The sequence below is a fragment of the Porites lutea genome, chromosome 2, assembly GCF_958299795.1.
Source record: "Porites lutea chromosome 2, jaPorLute2.1, whole genome shotgun sequence".
Classification (NCBI taxonomy): domain Eukaryota; kingdom Metazoa; phylum Cnidaria; class Anthozoa; order Scleractinia; family Poritidae; genus Porites; species Porites lutea.
Genome location: NC_133202.1, coordinates 892117 through 915955, shown reverse-complemented (window position 1 = coordinate 915955; position 23839 = coordinate 892117). Strand labels below are relative to the sequence as shown.

The following is a 23839-nucleotide window of genomic DNA, read 5'->3' as shown; positions in this document are numbered from 1 at the left end:
ATGTGGTGGTGGCAGGGGAAAACAAGAGAAATGTGGTGATGGAGGAAGACTAAGCAAAAAAATCGTTTGGTGGTAGAAAGAGCCAGTTTGCTTTCATCGTCTTACCATGTACAATTTTCGCGCCAAGAATCAGTGAACTGGAACCATGACTATAAGCTGTCTACAATAGACGATGACAGCGGCAGGAAATTGATCGTTCATGCTTACTATACGGCTCAGTGATGTTAATTCACAAGCTTATTCCTTCAACAACATGAATCAACCAATGGAAACTCTTCTTAGCTTCAAGTAGAGCAATCAAAAACCAAGACTGAGTCATTACCCTAAAATTACAAGAAAATCTTTCAAACCGGTTAAAGAGCATAAGAACATGAAAAACAGGTTCAACCGGTCAAGGTTAGGTGAGACTATTGTTTCTATTGTATTAGAAATAAACAAGAGGGAAGATAATGAGATACCACCCATTTTATTCATGACATAAAGACAAAAAGCTATGACGTCAGACGTTAAGGTATTCCCCCTCAAATAAAGATTCCTCCCTTAAAAGGTCGATTCGGTCCTTACTATACTGCTAAACCAGAAAATAACCCATCTACAAGAAAAAAATACAACAAATAAACTCGAAAGAGAGTTAATTTAAGTATGCAAAGACAAACGAATATTATCCATTAGTGGTGAAAATAAAAACCTTTTTTGTGATAAAATGTTTAAAATTTGTATTTTTGCTGTTAATTTTACTTTCTTTTAACCTTAGGTTCATGTGCTCTTCGCCCAGGCAGTGTTGCTGGTGGAGGAGCCATTGAAATTGTAGCAGATAAAGGATGCATAACCATAGGTATTAACCATTAACAAATTCTTTGTAAACTATTTTTAAATATGTAACTTGTTAACACGCAGAACCCTAAAAGGCTGAAACGTGCTCAAGAAAAAGATAAGTCTGATGACAAATGCTACAGGAGCAGCGATAGTGCCCGGCTTCCCACAAGAACCATCATTCCGGGGGACCTTGTAATTGAGTGTATTCTGTATAACTCATTTTCCTGATTTCTATGCAACAAGGCTAATCTTTTACTCAGAAACTGTGTTTTAATCGTCCTAACATCCTGTATCTATCTCAGTCTTAAAACTATTCCTTGAAGAACATTCTTAAATGACCCAACTAGCAGAAACTCCATATTTCATTATAAGTCCTTTCAGATCACCCCACGCCTTCAGGAAATAAATTTATTTTCTTTTATCATTTGTTTTCTTATTTATTGATAAGGAATATATTTCCTCGATGACAAATTTCATTTCAATACTTTTTAGATGCAGTCATCAGAGCTTCAGCTCAGAGTGAAACAGTCGAATCATGTTCTGGTGGATCTGGTGGACTTATTCGTCTTAACGCTTCTCATGTAATCCATGACTTTAATGTGTAGTTTACAGTTACTCGTTATTTTTTTGGCTTTTTTTCCTTTTGACAGCAGGGTTCCCAAAGGCAAAGTTTGACTCTGTATCTACAACAGTCTGCAAAATTCGCAGTTATTTTTTTTTTAAATAGCAGCGAAGTTTGACTAGGTGTAACTACGGGACAGCCTACTTCGCAGTTACCGTAAACACTTATGTAAAAGCCACATCCCCAACTTTTTAATAAAAGAGCGATTCTCCTCTGTATTTAAAAGGCATGCGTTCGTCGTGGATGATGACTTTACACAATAGGAGAAGTTCGACTCTGTATGAATGGCAAAGTCTCTTGCCTTGGCAAACTTAAGCTATCTCAAGTAACAAACAAAAGAATAGAAATCAATACGGGAGGCCTTTTTATTACACGCGCACAACGATCTCTTGAATCCCCCCTGCTTCTTCAAACTTCGACATCTATTTTCCAACGTAGTCTTAAGGATGTTCGGAGGCTGAAATATCAACATTTGCATACGGAATGGTTTTGGTCGGTTAGGGTAGCGGTAGAGACGTGAACACAAACATTGCTTGGGCTTTTTTTTTGAAAAGCAACCAATAAATACACCGAGCACTTAACAGAGCAGTTTTTAAGGTTGGTGAAGTCATGCCGCAAAAGTACACTGATAGAGTGAAGCCACTATGATTCTAAAAGCTATCAAATGGTAAGCACCCCATGCTACATAGTTTTTTTTTTTTCGATTCCTCAAAACTACTACTCCTAATTTTCAATTTTGTCTTCACGAATTTTGCAACCCCTTCTTTGAATAAAACTCTCATAGATGCTTATTCCACATTCTAGTAAAAAACATTATAGAGTCCCTCTTATGAGAAAGTTCTATCTTATCTCAGATAGTGGGTTTGGAAGTATTTAGTTGTTACCTTGCTCTACTCCTACGAAGGAGAACAAGTGTTGAAATATGATCTATTTATAACTCAGAAACGAAATGATTTAAACTTCGCCTTTATAAAGGAATTATAAGCTGCTAAATTTGGAGGTATGTAACGTCATTCTCAGGGTAGGAACTTGCCTAGTCCCTAGGCCTCATTATTATGTGCGGCCGATGCGTTTCGGGTCACGTGGTCCGAGAAAGTTTTTGAGGCCTAGACAAACTCGGAGAAGTGAGACATTTTGTCTCACTTGGGGCGGAGCTTTTGGAAGCGAGCGAGCTGTCAATTACTTTTCCACGCTCATGAAAGATGTCCAGCAGCCATGGAGAGTACAGAACCGAGCATTTTTATTCTATGCTCGTTTTCATTGTCGAACGGCCATTGGCCTTTCTTTTTCATTTCTCTCATTAAACTAATCTGAACTTTATTTCATCTCAAAAACTATTTGTAGGCTAAACAAAACAGCGTCGCAAAAAAATTATTTGATCAAGAATCGGAAGGTAAGCTAAAGAAATAAGTGTATATTTATTCTTGGATATGAAAAGCTATCTTTCGTTTCTCTATTTTCGCTTGCTCCTATAAATTTCTCGTTATCATTTCACTTCGAAATGTTTTATGTAATTTAATTTTTGGATTTGGAAGCTTATCCGAACTAATCGGACAGGCTGTTAAATTTGGTCTCTAAATTTGGTAGAATGTCAACAAACTACTGTTTCAAATCTTTTTATCAATAAAGAATTATCATTTTAATGGTTCATTTGAAAATGAACTAAAAGAGAAATTTCTTGCACGTTATACAGTAGTATTCTTTCCGATTCAAAGTAATATTTTTGTTCTTTAATAACAAAAACCAGGTTAGTTATTTTTGTAATAGTGTCAATAGTGCCGATCTTTAAGCGAAGGATATTCTCACGCGCAAAGTTATTTATAGATTATTTCAGTTGAACGTGTGAACTTTTCAAAAATGCTCACGCATGCGCACTCCGAGATTGTCTAGGCGTCTCCCGGCCGTTCGTCTCGGATACGTCACCGAAATGCATTGACCGAGAGGGCCTGGAAAGACGCCGTATGGGGACTAGGTAAGGTAGGAACAAGGTTAGAGAGTATGTCTGCGATATAGTTGGAAATCGAAAAATCCAAACACTCGGATCCAAAAACCGATGTTGCTTTTTGGAGATATGAAAAGACACTAAGGATCGATCCAAAGTTACGGTTTTTGAACTTTTTACTTCTCGCCTGATTTTGTACCTAATCTGACCATGATTTTCATTGCTCTATTTTCTTCAGGTTGAACTAAAGGATCAAGGAAAACTTATTGTTGATGGAGGAAATGGAAAAAGAAGATCAGGGGCAGCTTTTAGTTTGGGTGGTGGGGCAGGTGGAATCATACAGATCATATCAGCTGCTGGTCACCTGTCCCCTGAAGCTTTATCTCTAAAAGGAGGCACTTTAGTTGGGACGTGCATTCCAGAGACAGAACATGGATATTATTTTATAGCAGGTAATTTCCTATTGCGTACTATCCAGAAATGCATGCGGAATTAAAGGAGCAAGGAAAACTCATTGTTGATAGTGGAAATGGAAAATTACGATCAGGGGCAGCTTCCGGTGTGGGTGGTGAAGCTGGTGGAATCATATAGATAATATGACCTGCTGGTCGCTTGCCCCTTAACGCTCTATCTCTGAGACGAGGCACAAAAGTTGAGACGTGCAGAGACCAACGAACATGCATTGGATATTACTATTTTGTAGGAGGTAATTTCCTTTAGTGGACTATCCAGAAATGTATACTCCCTGTTTGCCTTTTGCCCCTTACCAGATCAGATAAGTGTGTACACGTAGTTGGGCAATACATGAAGCCAATTGCCTCAACTCCAAAATCGCGGGGGGGGGGGGGGGGGGAGGAAGAGAAGGGAAAGGGATCAGCGCTGTAAAAGTTTCACCAGTCAATGGAAATCCAAAGCGATCTCAGTGCAACCAAATATTTTACAAATATGACTTGTTATTACCCAGGTTAAAAATCCTGCCACCAAAACCCGCTGGCAAAGTAACATGTTTTCTTGATAAGAAGATTTATTGTCATTGGACGGGTGCGAAAGAAGTTGTCGAATATGTCGGGTGTATTTTCTAAAAGTATACGCGGCTATTTCCTGCCGATATTTGATCATTGCTATTTTGTGTTTTACAATTCTGGTCTGAGAAACCCTCTAGATTATATTCATACCGCTGCGGATTGGGTTGGGATCCATTTATCTTTAACAACCAATGTATAGAATGTCTGACGAAGTACAAATAATTAAAGAGACCTAACTGGTTTATCTATTTAATGTCAGATATCTCCAGAGGGGACAATGTAGGGATATATCCTCCTACAAATCCATATAACTGGAGTTCAAGTTCGTCTTTGTCAAGTCCATTACGTTGCTTCAGGGCCACACCCACACACCAAAGTAAGTATCAGTCAGTCCATCCTATGTAAATAAAAAAAACAGATTAAGCCATAAGATGGTGATGCTCGGTCCTTTGAACAATTAGTAACAACTATTAACTTAAGCCGTTAAGTAAAATATGCCCCTTATAAGATGATCCCTTCTCTTATTTCAATTTTTTTAATAAACGGTCCGACAAACGGGGCTCAAGTTACTTAACGGGCAAGTCTGAGCAAGCCTATTCTATCTATTCAATGAATAAGAGAGACGCTCATTAGTAAACCTACACCGAATTAGTATGCAGAAAGGTATACGAATATAAATAATCACCTATACCGATACCTATACCTATACATATACCTATACGCAAAAAAGGCGTTGTAAGATTTATATGGCAGTGTAAACACATTGCCCCTTTTAATTAGGCTCCTAGCTTTAGCCTCATTAGCAAATACAGATAATATGATGTATCATTGTATGTAAATATTACTTCTATAATTGGAAGCAGTTACACTTAAAGAAAACAGCGACACCGTACGTGAGTGTCCCAAAGGTGAAAGATAAAGTCAAGAAACAAAATACTGTGAAAGGTTTGAACCCAGGAGTCATTTCAAAAGTAGGTTGAGTTTGATCGTCCGGGTGAACGTAGTCCTAAATAGGACTGTTGTTGTTGACAGTGACTGACGTTTCGACAACCTATGCGCATAGTTATTAGAGGAGACTGGTTATGAAAAGCAGCAAACATCAATGATAAAAAACAACAGTGCTGCAGTTTATGTTGGAAGCACCCTGAAAGTGCACAATCCTTTGTTTTCTGTTGGAAAATTGTTACGGAATAAATTAATGCAACGTTTTTATTGGTCAATACAATCAAAATGATAGGAATTCTTTTGAACGTTGTGCACTTTCAGGTCCACAAAAACATATAACAAAGGAGTCTGACGGGTTTCATAACTATTCCACTCAATTAACTATGCTGTGCGGTAGTCATCTTCAGAGTCAAAGTGAGTTGTATCACGTCAGTTGATGGTATTATGCTCTGGTTATTGATCTGATTGGTCAATTACGTCGCGGTGTTATTGATGTTATTACAGTGTTCCGCAGGCACCCAAGCTGTATGGACTACCAAAACTACACAAACCCAGCATACCTATGCGGCCCATGGTTTCTTTCTGTGGGTCCCCAACCTACCAACTGTCTAAATACTTAACCAACGTACTGAAACCGCTGACTGAAGAATCTAGAATACAATACAATACAATAGCTTTATTTAAAGAGGGAAGCGCAATAACCTATTACAGTTTTCTAACCTACGGCCCTCGAAAAATAAATAAATAGATAAATAAATAAATTTAGAAAACTAAAAACAAATAAATTTATAAATATATATATATACACAAAAGAGACAATATTTAAAGTAGAATAGGCTATAGACACGTAATGAATAATATATAAATCGACGAAGGGGGGCAAAATATGTACTATAAATGAACATGTATACATATATACATAAATATAAATTAAAAGACGTAATAGTGGTTGTAGTAGGACTATGAAAAACAGTGACAATGAATAGAATAGCGGCAAGTCGAGCACAGTAGATCCTCCAAGTGCTCAGCCGATGATAGGTGGAGAAAAACAGACTTCGTAATTTAGACTTAAGACAGGGGGGAAGAAATTTAAATATCAGTGGAGAAGAAGAAATAGAAAACTCTTTTAAGTCGGAACGGAGGTCATTAAAAAGTTTAGTAGCAGTATAGGCCAAGGTGCGTTTCCCAGAGTTGCTATGTGGGCATGGCACCTTTAAGTCGTAGAGGGAGGCTCTTGTAAAACGGCCCAGAGGTCCACGCGAATCACAAAGAAATTGAAATCTGTTCCTGAGACATTTAGGAGCATTCCGATTAAGGAGTACGATGAAAAGAAGAAAAAGTTTCCTGTATTTAATAAGAGCAAAAACGGGAATCCAGTTAAGTTTTAAAAATAAAGAAATAGAAGCCTGGAAGAGGTCGGCATCAAGGAGTATACGCCCAGCACGCTTCTGAAGACGAAGCAGTCGTAAGAGGAGATGGTGGGAACAGTTACCCCAGGCAGCAGAACAATAAATAAAGTACTTGTTAACACAAGAATTATAGAATCTTAAAGCAGAATCAAAGTTAAGATAAGGTTTGGTGCGACGGAGAAGAGAAAGCCTACTGCTAATAATGCAGCAGATTGTATCGATATGATGCTCCCAAGACATGTCACTGTCTATCATAACGCCCAGCATCTTGGCATAGTCCACTTGCTCAATAGATCTACCATCGATTTGGACATTGACTGCCGAGCTGGTTAAAGTACGGCGTTTAGACACAAACTACAGTCTACTGAGAACTTTATTGACGCCATTACACTTCAACTGGCTCTAGACCGTACTGAGGACGCTATTAAGAACTCTACTGTTGAACTACAACTACCCACAGACGACATTATGGACCTACTCAACCTCTGTTTGACTTCGACGTACTTTCAGTACAACGGCAAACACTACAAACAGTTACACTGTACAGCTATTGGCTTTCCAGTTTCTGTTGTTGTAGCAGAAATTTTCATGCAAAACATCGAGGAACAAGCCCTAGCTACCTACACGCGAACTGTACCTCTTTGGTTACGTTACGTTGACGACACATTCACCGCCGTACACAAAGACAGAATCGACGATTTTCACGAACACCTTAACAGACAGAACGCGGACATACAGTTCACCAAGGAGATCGAAGAAAATGGTAAGATACCTTTTCTAGACTGCTTGGTCACTCGCGACAACAACAAACTAAAAACGACTATTTACAGAAAACCGACACATACCGACCGATTACTAGACCAGCCTTCGTACAACCCGACCTCTCACAAGGCTACTACTATCCATGCTCTGACGAGACGAGCGAAACTAGTTTGCGACTCACCTGACAGAGTACAAGACGAGACTGATTATCTTAACAACGTTTTTAGTAAGAACAATTACAACACAGACTTTGTTAGACGGAACACTCACAGTAACACTGATTCCAACACTCAGACGAACTCTGGCCCTGTTACGACAACGACTATACCGTACATCAGAGGCACCTCTGAAACTATTGCACGTATATTACAACCTTACAATATACGTGTTGCACACAAACCGATAACCACTTTACGGCGACTGCTTACTAATGTCAAGGACAAAGACAAACCGGAGGACAGACAGGGAGCAGTATACAAGATCAAATGCTGCGACTGCCAGGCTTCTTACATTGGTGAAACCAGCAGAAACCTAAGCACGCGACTGACCGAACACAAACGAGCGACGAAGAATGGTGACGTCAACAATCACATTGCTGAGCACCATTTAAAAACGAAACATCAAATTGGCTCGGACTCTGCGACATGTATAACGTATTCTACAGACTACTATCAACGTCTTACTTTAGAAACCTGGTTTACTAACTTAGAACAAACGCCACTGAATCGTAGCCAACAGTTACCAGCGCCGTACAAACGACTTATTGACGAGATCAAGCAAAACTAACTGCGAGAGAATGACAATTTGACTCACAATAGACAACTGTTTAACTGTGACAGCAGACGGAACGAAATGCACCAATTACTGATTAGGAGTCTTCATAGCCAATAACATCACAGCTTAACTGACAGACGACCAATAACATCGCGACGTAATCGACCAATCAGATCAATAACCAGAGTATAATACCATCAACTGACGTGACACAACTCACTTTGACTCTGAAAATGACTACCGAACAGGTCGTCGAAACGTCAGTCACTGTCAACAACAACAGTCCTATTCAGGACTACGTTCACCCGGACGATCAAACTCAACCTACATTTGAAACAAAATACTGTAAAATTTTATAATATTAATCCCTGGGTATTGTTATTCATGACATTATAATAAGGTATGGGGAGTCAACTTGACCTGGGACAAGCCTAAGACAGTCTGAATTGAATATAGGTAATCTGGAACCCGGCTTACTCGATGGGGAGGGTGGGTGGGTCGCCAATCGCTTTCGTGTAGGACAATGCGTGCCAGTGTCTCCAATTATATATACTCATTTGAATATCAATAATTAATCTCCAGGGATGATATTTGCAATTCAGATGGAAAGTTAATAATATGATTAATTCAAAAACAAAAGGGGCTCATGAACAAAAGATTGAGAAGAGAATTAAGCTCAATTTACTGGTAAGACGCACGTGCCTGAGTAACTTGACTGATTCTTTTTACCTCAACCATGTTGCAGCATCGTACACATTTTTTGCAACCTCATCTACAACATCCACCTACACTGGTTCAACTGTAAGTTTTATTTCAGCAGTACCCACAACACCAGGTATGCACTCAACTACGTAGTTTAATATCCATCACACATCACTGTGTGACCTCAATATACACATATACATATAATTGTCCCGCAGGTGAAAGATAAAGTCAATAAATAAAACGCTGTAAAATAATATGATTAATTAAAACACAAAAGAGACTCATGAGCAAAAGATTGAGGATTAAGCTCAATTTCCTGGTAAGACGCACGTGGAGTAACTTGACTGATCTTTTTACCTCAACCATACTGTAGCATCGATCGTCCACATTTTTTTGCAATTTGCCAGTAACGTTCATTGATCTTGTTTTCTTTCAAAAGTCTACATTGTTGTTGTTGTTGTTTTTGTCGTTGTTGTTGTTGTTATCAATTGTGGTCTCAGTCACAGAACAATTACTGTTAGAATCCAATAATAAATTTATTTTTAATCCTGTAGGGTTTTTTCACTTGATGTCACATCCGCCATATCGGTGTAAAAAATTGAACGGTAGCCATGTTTCTGTTCCAAACCAGCCCCTTATTTGACTGTTAAACCGTTTCCATAAACTTCCGTTTGTTCCAGTAATTCGATTAGTCGCATTCCAGAATAAGAATAAAATTAGTGGTACTATGAGGGACTTACTTGGCGCTAAAAATCGAACATATTAACAAAACATTCGCATTCCAGAATAAGAATAGAATTAGTGGTACTATGAGGGACTTACTTAGCGCTAAAAATCGGACATATTAACAAAACATACTCACATACACACAAAGTGGGGCTGAAAACTCTCTATTTCAGTTTTGTCTGACTATTACAAAACCGTTTTCTCCTTCTATCTCGTGGAAACTATTATTAAAGGCTTGTAGTTTCAAGCGTCGTTAGTCAGTTAATTATGCGAGTTAACAAGTCCACAGTTGCATACAAATTAGCTCTACAGTAAAAAACCGCAAGGGAGGACCCTGACTTATTATTATAAAAACAATTAATAACTTAACAAGGGTCAATTGAAACACGCGACTAATAAACGCAAGCAATAAAACCAGACAAGAGATACCGTTTTGAAAACTTTATTAAAAAAACAATAGCAAAAAGACTAAAATACACAGCCATTTGAAAGGGATGGAATTTAATATCCTCCACCTCGTTCTCCTCTTAAAAAGGGGGATAGAAATTAGTTTCCACCTTCTTCGCGTTTTTGTGTGTAATCGCTCCACAATCGTGACACCGAAGAAAGCCCTCTTTGATGTAATTTCTCTCCTTAGGGATTTGGTGATCGCATATTGGACTACTTTTGTAATAATCGTACCAAAAGCATTTAGGACATTTCATGATCAATGTCCCGTACACATTAGGGATCTCACAATGTTCACAGGGATTTTCAGAGTGAAAGGTGGTGGACTTTTCATGGCTACTTCCTTCTGTTTTCTGGCTGTCGTTTTCGCTCTCTTGCGTGCCTTTAACTTCATTGCCATTCTCAGAAGCCACTTCCTCTTCTTCTTCCTCCTCCACCTGCTCCTCCTGATTTTCAATACCCGATGAACTCTCCTCATTATGACTCTCGTTATCGGAAGTATCTTGTTCATTTCGGTAGCTTTTTCCTTTTCTATTAAATCACTTAGCAACTTTTTGTTCTTGATTAAACCTTTATCGAATCCTAACTCTGCAAGTTCATCAAAAAACTTATTCAGCACACGAGGCTTGGTAACGTCATTGTTATGAGGGAGTAACACATACTCAACTAGGTCGGCTATGTTGGTGACGGGAATTATACGTTTATTTCGAAGTTCACCACCCACCCGAAGTTTACTGTAATTGTCCGTGGGGAGTCCAGAAAAGAATATCCTGGGAAGCGACCATACTATGCAGCAATTCAGAAGCACGCTTTTCCGACACCGCTTGGTAAAGATGACTTAAAGCATCTTTTATTCTTAATGTTACTATACCTATGCACCAAAACGGCGTAAAATGACAATCTATTACTACTAATACATCCTTTTTTTTGACGTTGTAAGATTTAATTGGCAGTTTAAACACATTGCCCCTTTCAATTAGGCCTCTAGCTTTAGCCTCATTCGCTGATACAGGTAATACGGTGTAAACATTACTTCTATAATTGGAAGCAGTTACGCTTAAAGAAAACAGCGACACCGTACGTGAGTGTCCCGGAGGTGACAGATGGTATGATTAATTCAAAAACAAAAGGGGCTCACGAATAAAAGATTGAGAAGAGAATTAAGCTCAATTTACTGGTAAGACGCACGTGGAGTAACTTGACTGATTCTTTTTACCTCAACCATATTGCAGCATCGTCCACATTTCTTGCAATCTCATCTACAGCATCGACCTACACTGGTTCAACTGTAAGTTGTATTTCATCTCAAGCAGTACCCACAACACCAGGTATGCACTCAACTGTTTACATGTATTTACATATCCATCGCATCACTGTGTGACCTCAACATACACATATACATATACCGTATAATTCCGAAAATAAGCCCCGGGGCATATATTTTTCAAAGGCCCTTTTTGAGGGGCTTATTTTTTGAGGGGCTTTTATTCGAAGGGGCTTATCTATGGAGGGAAATTTGGGTTTCAAAATCGATTGGGCTAGCCTTATAGTTGGAAGGAAATTGACCGTTTTTGCTTTATTTTAGTTTGTATTTGAGGGCAATTTCCAAGTGCAAGACCCCGGGGGGCTTATATTCGGAGGGGCGATTAAACGGAGGGTTTTTTGCGTTAAAAGTTTGGGGGGGGGCTTATATTTGGAGGGGCTTATTTTCGGAATTTTACGGTAATTGTCCCACAGGTTAAAGAAAGAGTCAATAAATAAAACGCTGTAAAATAGTATGATTAATTAAAAAATAAAAGGGGCTGATGAGCAAAAGATTGAGAATTAAGCTCGATTTACTGGTAAGACGCACGTGGAGTAACTTGACTGATTCTTTTTACCTCAACCATATTGCAGCATCGTCCACATTTCTTGCAATCTCATCTACAACATCGACCTACACTGGTTCAACTGAAAGTTGTACTTCATCTCAAGCAGTACCCACAACACCAGGTATGCACTCAACTGTTTACATTGTATTTACATATCCATCGCATCACTGTGTGACCTCAATATACACATATACATATAATTGTCCCGCAGGTCAAAGAAAGAGTCAATAAATAAAACGCTGCAAAATAGTATGATTAATTAAAAAACAAAAAAGGCTCATGAGCAAAAGATTGAGAATTAAGCACTATTTACTGGTAAGACGCACGTGGAGTAAATTGCAATTGACTGATCTTTTTACCTCAACCATACTCCTCCTGCGTACTGTAGCATCGTCCACATTTTTTGCAGTTTCCCAATACCGTTCATTGATCTTGTTTACTTTCAGAAGTCTATATTGTTGTTTTTGTTGTTGTTGTTATCGTTACAATTGTGGTCTCCGTCACAGAACAATTACTGTTAGAATCCAATAATAGATTTATTCTTTAATCCTGTAGGGCGTTTTCACTTAATGTCACGTCCGCCATATCGGTGTCCCAAAATAATGAAACGACAGCCATGTTTGTGTCCCAAACCAGCCCTTTAATTGACTGTTGAACCTTCTCCATAAAACGTTCGTTTGGTCCAGAAATTTGCATACCCGCTGGCCACGTCGGGGAGTGAAAACGCACTATTGGCGAATCTTTGTGTACATTTTATGTCTCATTAACTTATTCTTATCATACATCTTCTCAAGGTATTAAATACCATATCTGAATTCTATTAGTCGCATTCCAGAATAAGAATAAAATTAGTGGTACTATGAGTGACTTATTGGCAAACAAACGCACACTTTTACTGTAGGACGAGGGACACGTTCAAACGATGCACGCGGTCTAGCCAAGTTTTAATTTTCCACAAACAATATTTAAAAACCATAACAGGAGCATAAAATACAAATGTTAATACTTGTGTAAATGTATATAAATTAATTTACAAGTACAAAGGATGAAAAATTGTAACTCGGAGTTTCACACACTAGGCGATGATTAATTAGTGCGGGAAACTCTGAGTTACGACTCATTATCTTTTCATTTGTATTTCAATTCGCTCTGCATATTGGATGCATTGATCACTCCCAGGGTAGGTGAAACAATATTTCTTATCGTGTGTTCATTTTATTAATTTACATCGTAAATAGCGAAATGTATTATTCAACCATCTGAAGGACAAAGTCTCACTACAACGTTCCACATTAACTGCTCTGGCTGGACTTCTTCCTGTTCACGTCCTTCAGCATACGAATTCCAGTACACGCTTCAAAATGGTCTCCATGGCATACTATATAAAGGGAATATGAGCAGCTTCCGTACGATACTAATCCATGGCATTTCTAACGTAATTACGACAATCCATTTTGTAAATGGAGCAACAATAAAACAGGAATTAAATGTCTCGGTAAGGGCTTTTTAGAGTGACGGTAATGCCTGATCAAGGTGTGGCTTTTGCGAATTATGGACTCGATATTTATATGAATACTAAATGTAAGATCACAGTTATGAACTGAAGCACACACTACCAACTCCGCGGTATGGACAGTACCGTATATCACCCCGGCAGTGCAACGTGGCAGACATGGACAGCTGTTTCGTTCTTGTTACGTCTCATCAGCATGGCATAGCCAGCACGGTCTCACTTTTACCCCCGCTCATTGACTCGACGCCTATGACATGCTGATGTGCCCTAATAAGGGCGAAACAGCTGTCCATGGCTGCCACTGCCTGCATGATATGGTTTTGCGCATGCGTAAGGTACTGGCCATACCGCGGAGTTGGTGAGTGTGCTTTAGGGCATAATTTGATTGTTAACTAATTACCTTCAGAATGGGGCAACAAACATCTGTAAGATTTATAAGTATTATTTTACCAAGAATCGAATCATGGATAACAGAGACCCTTAGTCATGTCAAACATCTTAGGAACCCTTCCAGCTCTGATAAAAAATAAGGGGCTCAGTGCGGTCAGCAATTAGAAAAAGCACTAAATTAACAGAACTATCCTACTTCCATTAACTGGAGAACACTAGTCCACAGGTCGCTTTTTTGATTGACGTTGACTAAGCCAAAAGGGTTTTAAAAGACTCTTTGTACTAAGCAGCAAATTGATACAGTCATGTCTCAAGGGTTCCTTTTTTGGCCGCTACACTGAACATTTGCATTATAATGTGGTTATCACATTTAAATGATATGCAAATGCCTGAAACAAAACGCTTTATCCCCGAATGGTTTGAATTAGGAACAACATTGAGTTAGCCGAATAGGTCTATTGAATAGAAAATAATGGATTTTTAAAAGGCCAAATCAACAGTTACCTCGAGGAAAGATAATATTACAGTTACAATAAGTTTCATTAAAAAATAAATTAAAGAAACTATTTTATGATTCACTAGGTTCGACCCTCTTCTTCACAAAAATGCGATGAATGGATTAGGAAGTTAAACCAGAGTGAGAATGCAAGTTTGGTTCTTCTGGTGACGTTAGAACGTTTGACATCTAATTACACAGATCTCAAAAAATGTCACAAGGTTAGAGAGAAATCTGTTCTAATTACGTAAAATGTTCAAAATAGATGGCTACTTTCTGCCCATGCAGTAAACTGGTACTATCAAAACTCATTGTTTTCGTGTGTCTTGTCTGCACTAACAGCATCTCCAATAAGGTTAACGTACTTCAATCCTGCCAACCAGCTTGGATAAGGACAGTATAAAACCGTGGTTTCCGAGGGGATAATTTTTTTTAATGACTTTTTATATAGAACAACCAAGACACTCATATTTAATCCAGTACTGGAAAGCAAAGTAGTGGTCAATATTTTCGACTACCACTGACGCCAAAGGTTTTGCTATGTTGCCAGCTCAGAGTCTCCGTTTTAGAGAAACGGGAGGGTCAGCTATATCATAGAAAATTCTTTAATAGATATTGTCTTCTGTTTTGTTTTAATTCAAACTGTAATCGTCTTCTTTCACAGATTAAAACGCCAATTTTTGATTTTCTTTCAAGACAAAAACTGGAAACTATCAACGATGTTCTTTCGATTTCATTGCTTATTGGTTCCATAGTTGATCGGCTGGAAATAAATTCGACTGATTTCGTTGTAAGTTATCATTTTATTTTATTAACTCACAGATAACAGTGGAAATACTAAGTAGGTACCTCGAGAACATGTTTATTGTGGGCAGATTTGGGAATATAATTTTTCCACTGAATAAAAGAGTGTATTGTGGGGGAATCTTATTACCTTGCAGAGAATACATAACACCGATGACGTCATAGCCTTTTCTATCTTTATCTCATGAACAAAATGCGCGGAAATCTTATTTAAGAAATCCGCCCTATCCTTCAACGAAGTACATAAATTTATTATCCTACTTCTACTTCATAGAATTACTGTCAACGGGCGCCAACCAAAAATCCCTTAAAATTCCCATTTCGGCCAATTCATTTCAACTTGACTGTGTTCTAGTATTTTTCAACTATTGAAATTTTGCAGGTATTGCATATGACTTTGCAAAAACTGCTTGCAAATGTGCGCGAACGGTATAGAGCAACTACATCAAAATCTGGCGCAACTTTGACTCTGCTGACGAAAAACATAATTTACAGCATTGGAAAACTATTGACGATAAGTTCAAGAGATGTTCATTTCACAAATCAAGACAAGCCCCTACAGAAAAAGGTATGCAGTCACATTAAGTTTTGTCTTTGAAAACAAATTCTTAAAAATTATTCAGAGGGAGACCTTGCTATAGTGCATGCAACAACGCGATTGATTTGTTAAGTCGCGTTTTTGAAACTCTCTTCAGCAAAATTTTACTTACAAATCCTCTTTGCGGACTCTTCGACTACCTCTGTATCACCAATCATTAACAGATTTGAGTGTGCGTTGAGTCGGAAACATTTCCAACGCAGCGTTAACTTTGCGCAACTTATCAGAGAGTAAAAGAGGGAAAAGATACTTGCCAGCGACCTCTGGATAACTTAAGACTTGTCAAGCTGATAGCTCAGCAGCTCATGCGTCCGTGATTGCGCCCACTAAACACCTAAGATAAACACACCCTCCACCTCTATGAAACTAATTTTTTTCTAGGTGACACTATCCTCACGTATCCTCGATTCAAGAGGCGCCATAATACAATCAAAACATTGAAAACCCTTTTTTACTTCTCTTTTCAATCAAGGGATCGGGAAAACATCGTCTTATACATTTGTTGACTTAACTGCCAACATTTATTACGCAAGTCTCTGCTCAATTTGCGCGTCCTTGGGAGCACTTTCTTATCTTCACCTAGGTAATTTATTTTCTAATTTTTTTTGATATTCCCTCCTCAGAAAATCAACACTACCAAAAAAATCCTATCCTTGAAGAGTCATATGATTGAAGGATTTCGCCTATCATTGAAAAAGCGCCCAGGAAACATGTCTTTCACATCGAAATATCTTAGCATAACGGTGGTTTCTATACAAAAAAAAGACATTCACCATGGTTACAGACAGACTTAATGCACATAGAAGCAGCTTTATAATCCCTGATCTCAACAAAGTCTTGAGCAAAATGAACGACAACTACGTTCTGTTTTTAGAGGTACGATAAATCCACCTTCCGTATTGTCACTATATTTTTGTCACTGTTGGCCAGGGTTGAATGTGTTGTGAGCTGTAGTGGCATATGGAAAAATTTCATTATTTAAAGGAAACAATAACTTGGTATTAACTTTACAGGGGAGCCTATTCGACAACTATGTTGGTTATTTAAGACAGACTGGCGCACGTATCTATTAATTAGATCAAATCACAGATTCGATCTACTAAAATTGGTTTCTCTTATACTAGTTGATGATGAAGATGATGATGATGATGATGATGATGATGATGATGATGATGATGATGATGATGATGATTATTATTATTATTATTATTATTGCTTGTATGATCAAATTTATAGTTTACCGTATAGTTTTTTTATGGTGAACGTTTCTCTCCTAGATGTGGAGTACACCCTTCAATCCCTTCACTTGGGATAAAAGCACCAAAAGGGTAACAACAGATGTGGCGAGTTTAGATATTCGTGATGCGGAAGGGAAAAAGATCCTCATTTCTGGTCTGACACCAGGAGTCATTGTTTTACTACCCCTGAGTCGACAGACACGTCATCCAGTAAACGTTTCTTTCGGAGCAGATAGAACGCTCAAACATCACAAAATAGGACCTCTGTTTGAAAATTCCATGGTTGAAATCTGGATAATCCTTGAGGAAAGTGACGTTGCCGTCTCCTCCATAATAGTAGCAGAACCTCTTAAGACTTCTCCGCCCCTCGAATGCAAGCGGGTACGTGGTGCTTGGCTCAACAGCAGAAGAATCACATGTGAGGGAAAAAATCAAATAAAAATCTCTTTTAGGGCATTCGATCCTGGATATTATGTTCTCTATATTGACTTCAAAGCCGTTACAGAAAGTTCTGGAAACGTTGATGAATGGGAGGGTAATGACAACGGATGTATCAAGATCAGACAACCTCCTTCACGCCCGAAGAAAGCGAAAGTTAGTTACACTTTTGAAGTGAGCGAATCCACTTCTCTCTTTTGGCAACAAATTCAATCTGAATGGAGAACTACCGGATGTAAGGTAAATAAATTATTTTTTTCTTAAAGGGATACAGGCTTTGAGATCGCACTGACCGGACACTATTTTTGCGACTTTGAGAAGCATTTAACTCAACCCGAAATCAAATACGAATACATCTAGAAATCCGCTTAAATCTTGCCTAGTGCTTCGTTAGATCTTCCATATTATAATGAAAACTTTGTCTTTAAGTATTCTTTTACTCACCCTGTATTATTTTATCATATTATTGGTTAGTAGGACGAATCGAGTAGTTTGTGATGTGCAAATCAGCTAAGAAATGGTATTTGTTATTAAGTGATTTATGTTTCCCATTTACTTTTCAAATCGTCCGCCAATCTCCTCTTGATATAATAAAATTACAAAACAGAGACGCCAAGAAGGTTTCACAGAATAGGACTAAAATTATTTCCCTATATTACTACTTTTAAGGCACTGGAAATTATCAAGGACTCTACACTTAAATGCTCTTGCAGTCACTTGACGAGCTTTGCGGGCGGCTTCCTGGTACCACCAAATCAAATCAACTTTGAGCAAGTATATCACGAGTTAACGTCTTCAGAAGAACCTGGCAAATTTCTAGTTTTGGGAACAGTAGTAACATCTTTCCTTGTTTACTTGGTGGTAGTGCTTTTGGCCAGGAGAGCTGACATAAAAGATAGCTCAGTGGTAAGATATTTCCATCCACGATTTAACCAGGTAGCTTAATAAGTTCAACGTAAGGCTTGAATAGCACTCACTCCTTATGCACTGCTCGCCCTACCATTTAGTGGAGGCAACGGGGCACAGAAGTCGACGTAGCTGGATTTTTCTCTCCGTAGTACCGAGCACGTTTGTAATTAAACGGCCAAATGGTTTGTCTACCCCATAAGCTTTATTACGCTCGATCAAACGAGACCGCAATCCTAATCTCCAGCCTGCTAATATGCATGATATGCACAGCACTTATGTAGCCAGCACGCATTCGCTTGGACTTCCGGTAAGAATGATTGCAATGCATAAAATGCAATCTGAAGGAGCACGTTTGGACCTTCTATCACTTATAATCTGATGGCTAGCCTGTTCCAGGCGCTCGGATAGTGGAGTGCGGCGCGAAGTAAGAGAGTAGTAAAAAAAGGAGGACCCCCTAGCCCACCCCTTCCCTGTCTTTTTCTGCTAACATCTCTATGCACTATCTCCACGACCTGAACGCCTAAAACAGGCTATCTGATGGCATGTGTTTAGATCTTCTATCAACTGAAAGTTACGCAAAGCAGAGCGCTTTGATCTTAGATCGATGAGGCACACACTCCCTACTTGTTGGTTATTAGATTATTTGGATGGTGCGCATACAAACATATAAACAAAGAATTACTTTACTCCTGATTTCAGCTGCAAGATAACAAATCCTTAAACGGTGGAACAGTACAATCAGAAGGTTCAACATATCAGATATCCGTAAAGACTGGCGTCTGGCTTGGTGCAGGAACTACTGCCAACGTTTCGTTTATTATACACGGGGTTGACGGCAACAGTGGTACTATCAATATATACCAGGACGGTACAGCCGGTTCCAAAACTATTCTTACTCGAGGATCTACACAAACGTTTACAATGACTCTAAAAGAAGACATAGGAGACATTTATTCACTACGTATTTGGCATGACAATTCAGGCAAGGACCCTTCGTGGTATTTAGATGAGATAGAAATTACAGATACAAGATCTGGAAACTGTTGGAAATTCATCTTTGAAACATGGCTAAGCCTGGAGGATGAATCGTACACTAACGAAGTTCTTCAAACTCCTCTCCACTCAAATCGCAACATCACAAGAAAAGCCATCAAAGAAATGTTCTCCAATGGCCACCTTTGGTTATCGATCATAACGAAGATTCCAAATGACAGCTTTACCAGAGTTCAAAGACTCTCCTTTTGTTTTGCATTACTTTTATGTACAATGGCTACCAATGCTGCATTTTACTCCTGGGGAGCAAAGTCGCCCCAAAATATTAATTTAGGTCCACTTAAGTTTTCTGCGAGACAGGCGATTGGGAGTATCCAAGCCAACCTTATCCTCTTGCCTTTGCAAGTCCTCATCCTGTTGTTCAAAAACACCTTGGCTCGACTGCAAGGAGAGCGCACACGTCTTTGTTTGATATGCATCACTTCTATTTTGATTGCAATTATGACAACTGCATCCGCAGCTTTAACTATTTCATACGGTCTCGTGTGGGGGAAAGACAAAAGCCAAGAATGGATTTCTGCAGTCATCGCCTCTGTCTTTGAAGACATTCTGATTGTACAGCCGTTTAAATGTGTTATTATTGTCTCACTGACTGTTATGCTTTCTAAATGCAAAGCAACTACAGTATCCTCCTATGGGCTTGAAGAAACGCCATTAGAGAAAGCAAGTACCAGATCCAGGGAGAAATCAAGCCTGAGGAAAGAAAGTGTCGTCAGAGCTAAACGTCGGTTATCCATTAGGCAAGCGATCTTCTATGTAACCTTCCTGGTTGTTCTCGGAGTGCTTTCATATGGAAACAGAGATTCTAATGGATACCATTTAGCAAGATCTCTTTATGGTCATATTGGGAATTTTTCCAAGGTACAAACTTTGCTCAATTTCAGGGTCACCATTCTCGGCACCGTTTTCAATCACAGTAAGGTCCATAAATATTCTTGAATTAAGCACTAACAGGTTTAAACACGTCGTAACGTTAAGGGTTCTCCTAGATAATCCTGAAACAATAGAAGCAGTAGCAGGAACAGATCGATGTAGGAGCAGTAGCAGTAGCAATGGTGGTGGTTGTGGTGCGGAGTAATAGTGGTGCTGGTGGTAATAACGGTAGTGATAGCAACAGCAATCTGCTTAGTGTAAACTACGTAGACAAATTTGGATACTTTTTAAAACCAAATCCTTTTTTCAGGTTTCAAATCCAAGTTTGTTCTGGAATTGGATGGCCCATGACCTTATTCCACTACTGTACTTCACCAACCTGGAAATACAACAGTACAAAGTACTCAACGCAGAACAAACATCGACTAGGATTGGAATGATCAGATTGCGCCAGCTGAGAGCAAAGAAAGGTAAGTTACACTGAATGGCTGACTGAACGTTTGAGTGAATTATTTTAATTAAAATTAATGAGCTGTATGATGTATAACAATGACTCTACGTGCAATTTCGACAAAGTTAGGTTTACGAACACGGAAGGTGTCGGAAGCTAGACATTCCATGGGATATCCATGACAGACAACAGGTCTTCCCCACTCCCTGGACAGTATAATAAGTAACACTTTTCGTTATGTAGAAACATTTCGTCACCCTCTTATCATTTCACTTCAGTCCCCGCAGAAGACTGTAAGTTAAATAGTGCGCGAAATTGTTTGTTTCCTTTTTTAACCAGAGTACCTTTTGAATTAATCATCACTATGGCTCATCCTGTATACGACCCCTCCAATCCCACTTTTATTTATAAGCTGTAATCTATTTGTTGTTAGTGCAATGCCCTGTGCAAACGTTCCTTGACGTGGACTCATGGCATCAAAGTTGCTACGACAGCTACTCCACCAGGAGGGAATCCCGAGAGCTGTTTCAATTGAAGCAAGCAAACTCATCAGTTCAGTTCCAACAATGCTCCCTTCCATGGGTGTACCAAACATCAGAGGAACTCAACTCCAGCCCCAAATGGGGACACTACGCCTGGTATGGTGGGGGAGGATATGCTGCCGATTTAGGCTACGAGGCACACACTGCTTACACAGTCATAAACCACTTGCAATTGGGAAAATGGATTGATCGTCAGACAAGAGCTGTCATTGTAGAATTCAATTTCTTTAACCCAGCAATCAGTGTATTAGGTGTCTGTTCCTTCTTTTTTGAATTCCTTCAGACAGGCCAGGCTACACCTTTGATGCATGTTGATTTGATTTCGCTGCACAACACGGATTCAATCCTCCAAATGTTTCAAGGTCTTTGCTTGGTCATCTTCATTGGAATGGTTTTCTTAAAATCAGGTCAGACAGTCATGGCCTTGCTACAACAACGATGGCGTTACCTGCGAAGTGGCTGGTGCTTGCTTGACCTTGGACACCTTGCAACCTCAATTTCTCTTCTTCTCTGCAGCTTTATTAAGTCTTATCAAATTTCCAAAAGTATGCAGAAATTGCGGCACAACATCTTTGCTACAGTTAACTTTCAAACTGCAGTTTTGTGGGGAAATATCGAAAAGTCTTTCCTCTCCATTATGATTTTTCTTACAACCGTCAAGATTCTCCAACTTACTTACTTTAATATGTATACACGTGTGTTCGCCCAAGCCTTGCGTATTTGGGTACGAGAATTCTTTTCCTTCTTGATGGTTCTCTGTGTTCCATTCTTTGCATTCCTACTCTCAGGCATTTTGCTGTTTGGGACACGAAATAAAAGATACTCAAGTGTCTGGCCAGCTTTTTCCTACCAGCTGGAAATTGTTTTAGGGAGAGTAAAAGCTCGGCCCATACAAGAATTCATTGAAGCACATTCCGTCCTTGGACGTCTTTTCGTCAGTACTCTTCTCGTTATTATAACTGTTATACTGATGAATTTATTCATCAGTTCCTTGGACGATGCAGTCAGTGACGCAAAAAGTACAGTACAGATGAACACAGAACAAGAGTCATCAGAGACCCAAATTCCAAACAGAAGAAACGAACAACATGAAGCGAATAATGTGGACTTGTCTTTAACTTCTGCGTTTTACGACCAAATAAGCAACCAGTTAAGGACCATCGACTTGATCCGTAATCTTCCACAAGCCTATGTCGTTGATAAAAAGCTAAGTGAAGTTCTGAAGAGAATGGACGCTCACACAGATGGGGAACAATGTTATCCTCTGCAAAAAGGTCAAATGTCCAAAATTGTCGTCGAAAAACGAAGAAAGTTACCAACCATTTTGGAAGAATAGGTTCAACTCCTCAAAAAGTGACGTTATACACAACGCTAGCAACTCACCCATCTTTCGGGTGTCGGGTGGGGGGGGGGGGGTGGGGGAGAGTAGTTGAACAGTAACATAGATTGCAGTTACTATCCACACTGTTAATCTGGTTAATGGCTATGACAATGACTAAAATGAAAGCTAATACTGCGACACTTTGGTCACTTTTCATAATGATGCCTTTGCTGACTTCTCAGATATTTTCATGATGGTGCTGTACTTATAGATAGGTAGATATATCAATACGCTGTTAAAGAACAGTTATTGTCGACGCCACTGTTTGCATGCTTTCAACTTTTCATGATGCTGTCTTTTCATAATGGAGCTGTATTTATAAGTACATATATCATTGCGCTATTAAAAGTGGCAATTATTGTAGACGCCACTCTTTGCATCTGTTCTATTCATCTCCTAGAATTAGAGGCTCTATAATTAGAGGCTCACGGTCTGCGTATGTGCAGAACTTGAGACTGTTCTGAGTTGATCTTCTTAACTGTCCGTCATATTGAATTTTAGAAATGCTGAGGGCTTTTTGTTGAAAGCAAACAACACTTTGCAGTCAAATCAGTTTTTCTGATATTTTTGTGTCAGAGGTTCAAGAACCCAATTTAGATATAACAAAGACACATTAGATGACTTTTATTGAGCAACTTTATAGCAGATATAAATTGATGGAATTTCCTCAATTTTTTTTTCGTTTTTTTTAATTTTCTTTTCTTTAATGGTTTCCATATACACTTCACCAAATCTTAGTGAGTGACTGAATGCTGAGAATATTATAGTCAGTGTTGTTAATTTGCACCTTTGCATGACACGTATTTAAAATGTACATAATTGTCATCCGACGTGACTTTTTTTCTTGATTTTTTATACGTGTATTATAGTGTTTTTGTCCTTCAGTGTAAGCTATGCATAAGTAATATAGGATAAAAGAGAGAGGTTTATATATTTCTAGTAGCGTACAGCATTCATTTTTCGTGGTTATTACGATTATAGTAGAATCACCACCGGCACAACCTTGATTTATTGAGTCATTCATGGTATTTAGTAATAGTTTATTGATAACATTTATAAAAAACGAAAAAGAGCAAGAGTAGCGTGATTAAAATTTACATTAATCAGCA

At 38.8% G+C, this 23839-nt stretch overlaps 1 protein-coding gene across 1 annotated transcript; it reads left to right on the top strand.

Annotated features, from left to right (window-relative positions):
* Window positions 1-16619: 16619 nt before the first annotated feature.
* On the top strand, window positions 16620-22685 carry LOC140929160 (polycystin-1-like protein 2). The gene is made up of 6 exons (XM_073379030.1): window positions 16620-16721; window positions 17123-17761; window positions 18191-18427; window positions 19130-20344; window positions 20667-20826; window positions 21241-22685. Exons 1-6 carry the CDS (start codon window positions 16620-16622, stop codon window positions 22683-22685), a joined length of 3798 nt encoding a protein of 1265 aa, XP_073235131.1.
* The last annotated feature ends 1154 nt before the right edge of the window (window positions 22686-23839 follow it).

Bases quoted from the DNA above. Each gene is read 5' to 3' on its own strand.
- LOC140929160 (XM_073379030.1), top strand. From the start codon at position 16,620: ATGGTTACAGACAGACTTAATGCACATAGAAGCAGCTTTATAATCCCT. The intron at 18,428-19,129 runs GTAAGATATTTC...TCCTGATTTCAG, and splicing joins ACATAAAAGATAGCTCAGTG to CTGCAAGATAACAAATCCTT. The intron at 20,345-20,666 runs GTACAAACTTTG...TCCTTTTTTCAG, and splicing joins ATATTGGGAATTTTTCCAAG to GTTTCAAATCCAAGTTTGTT.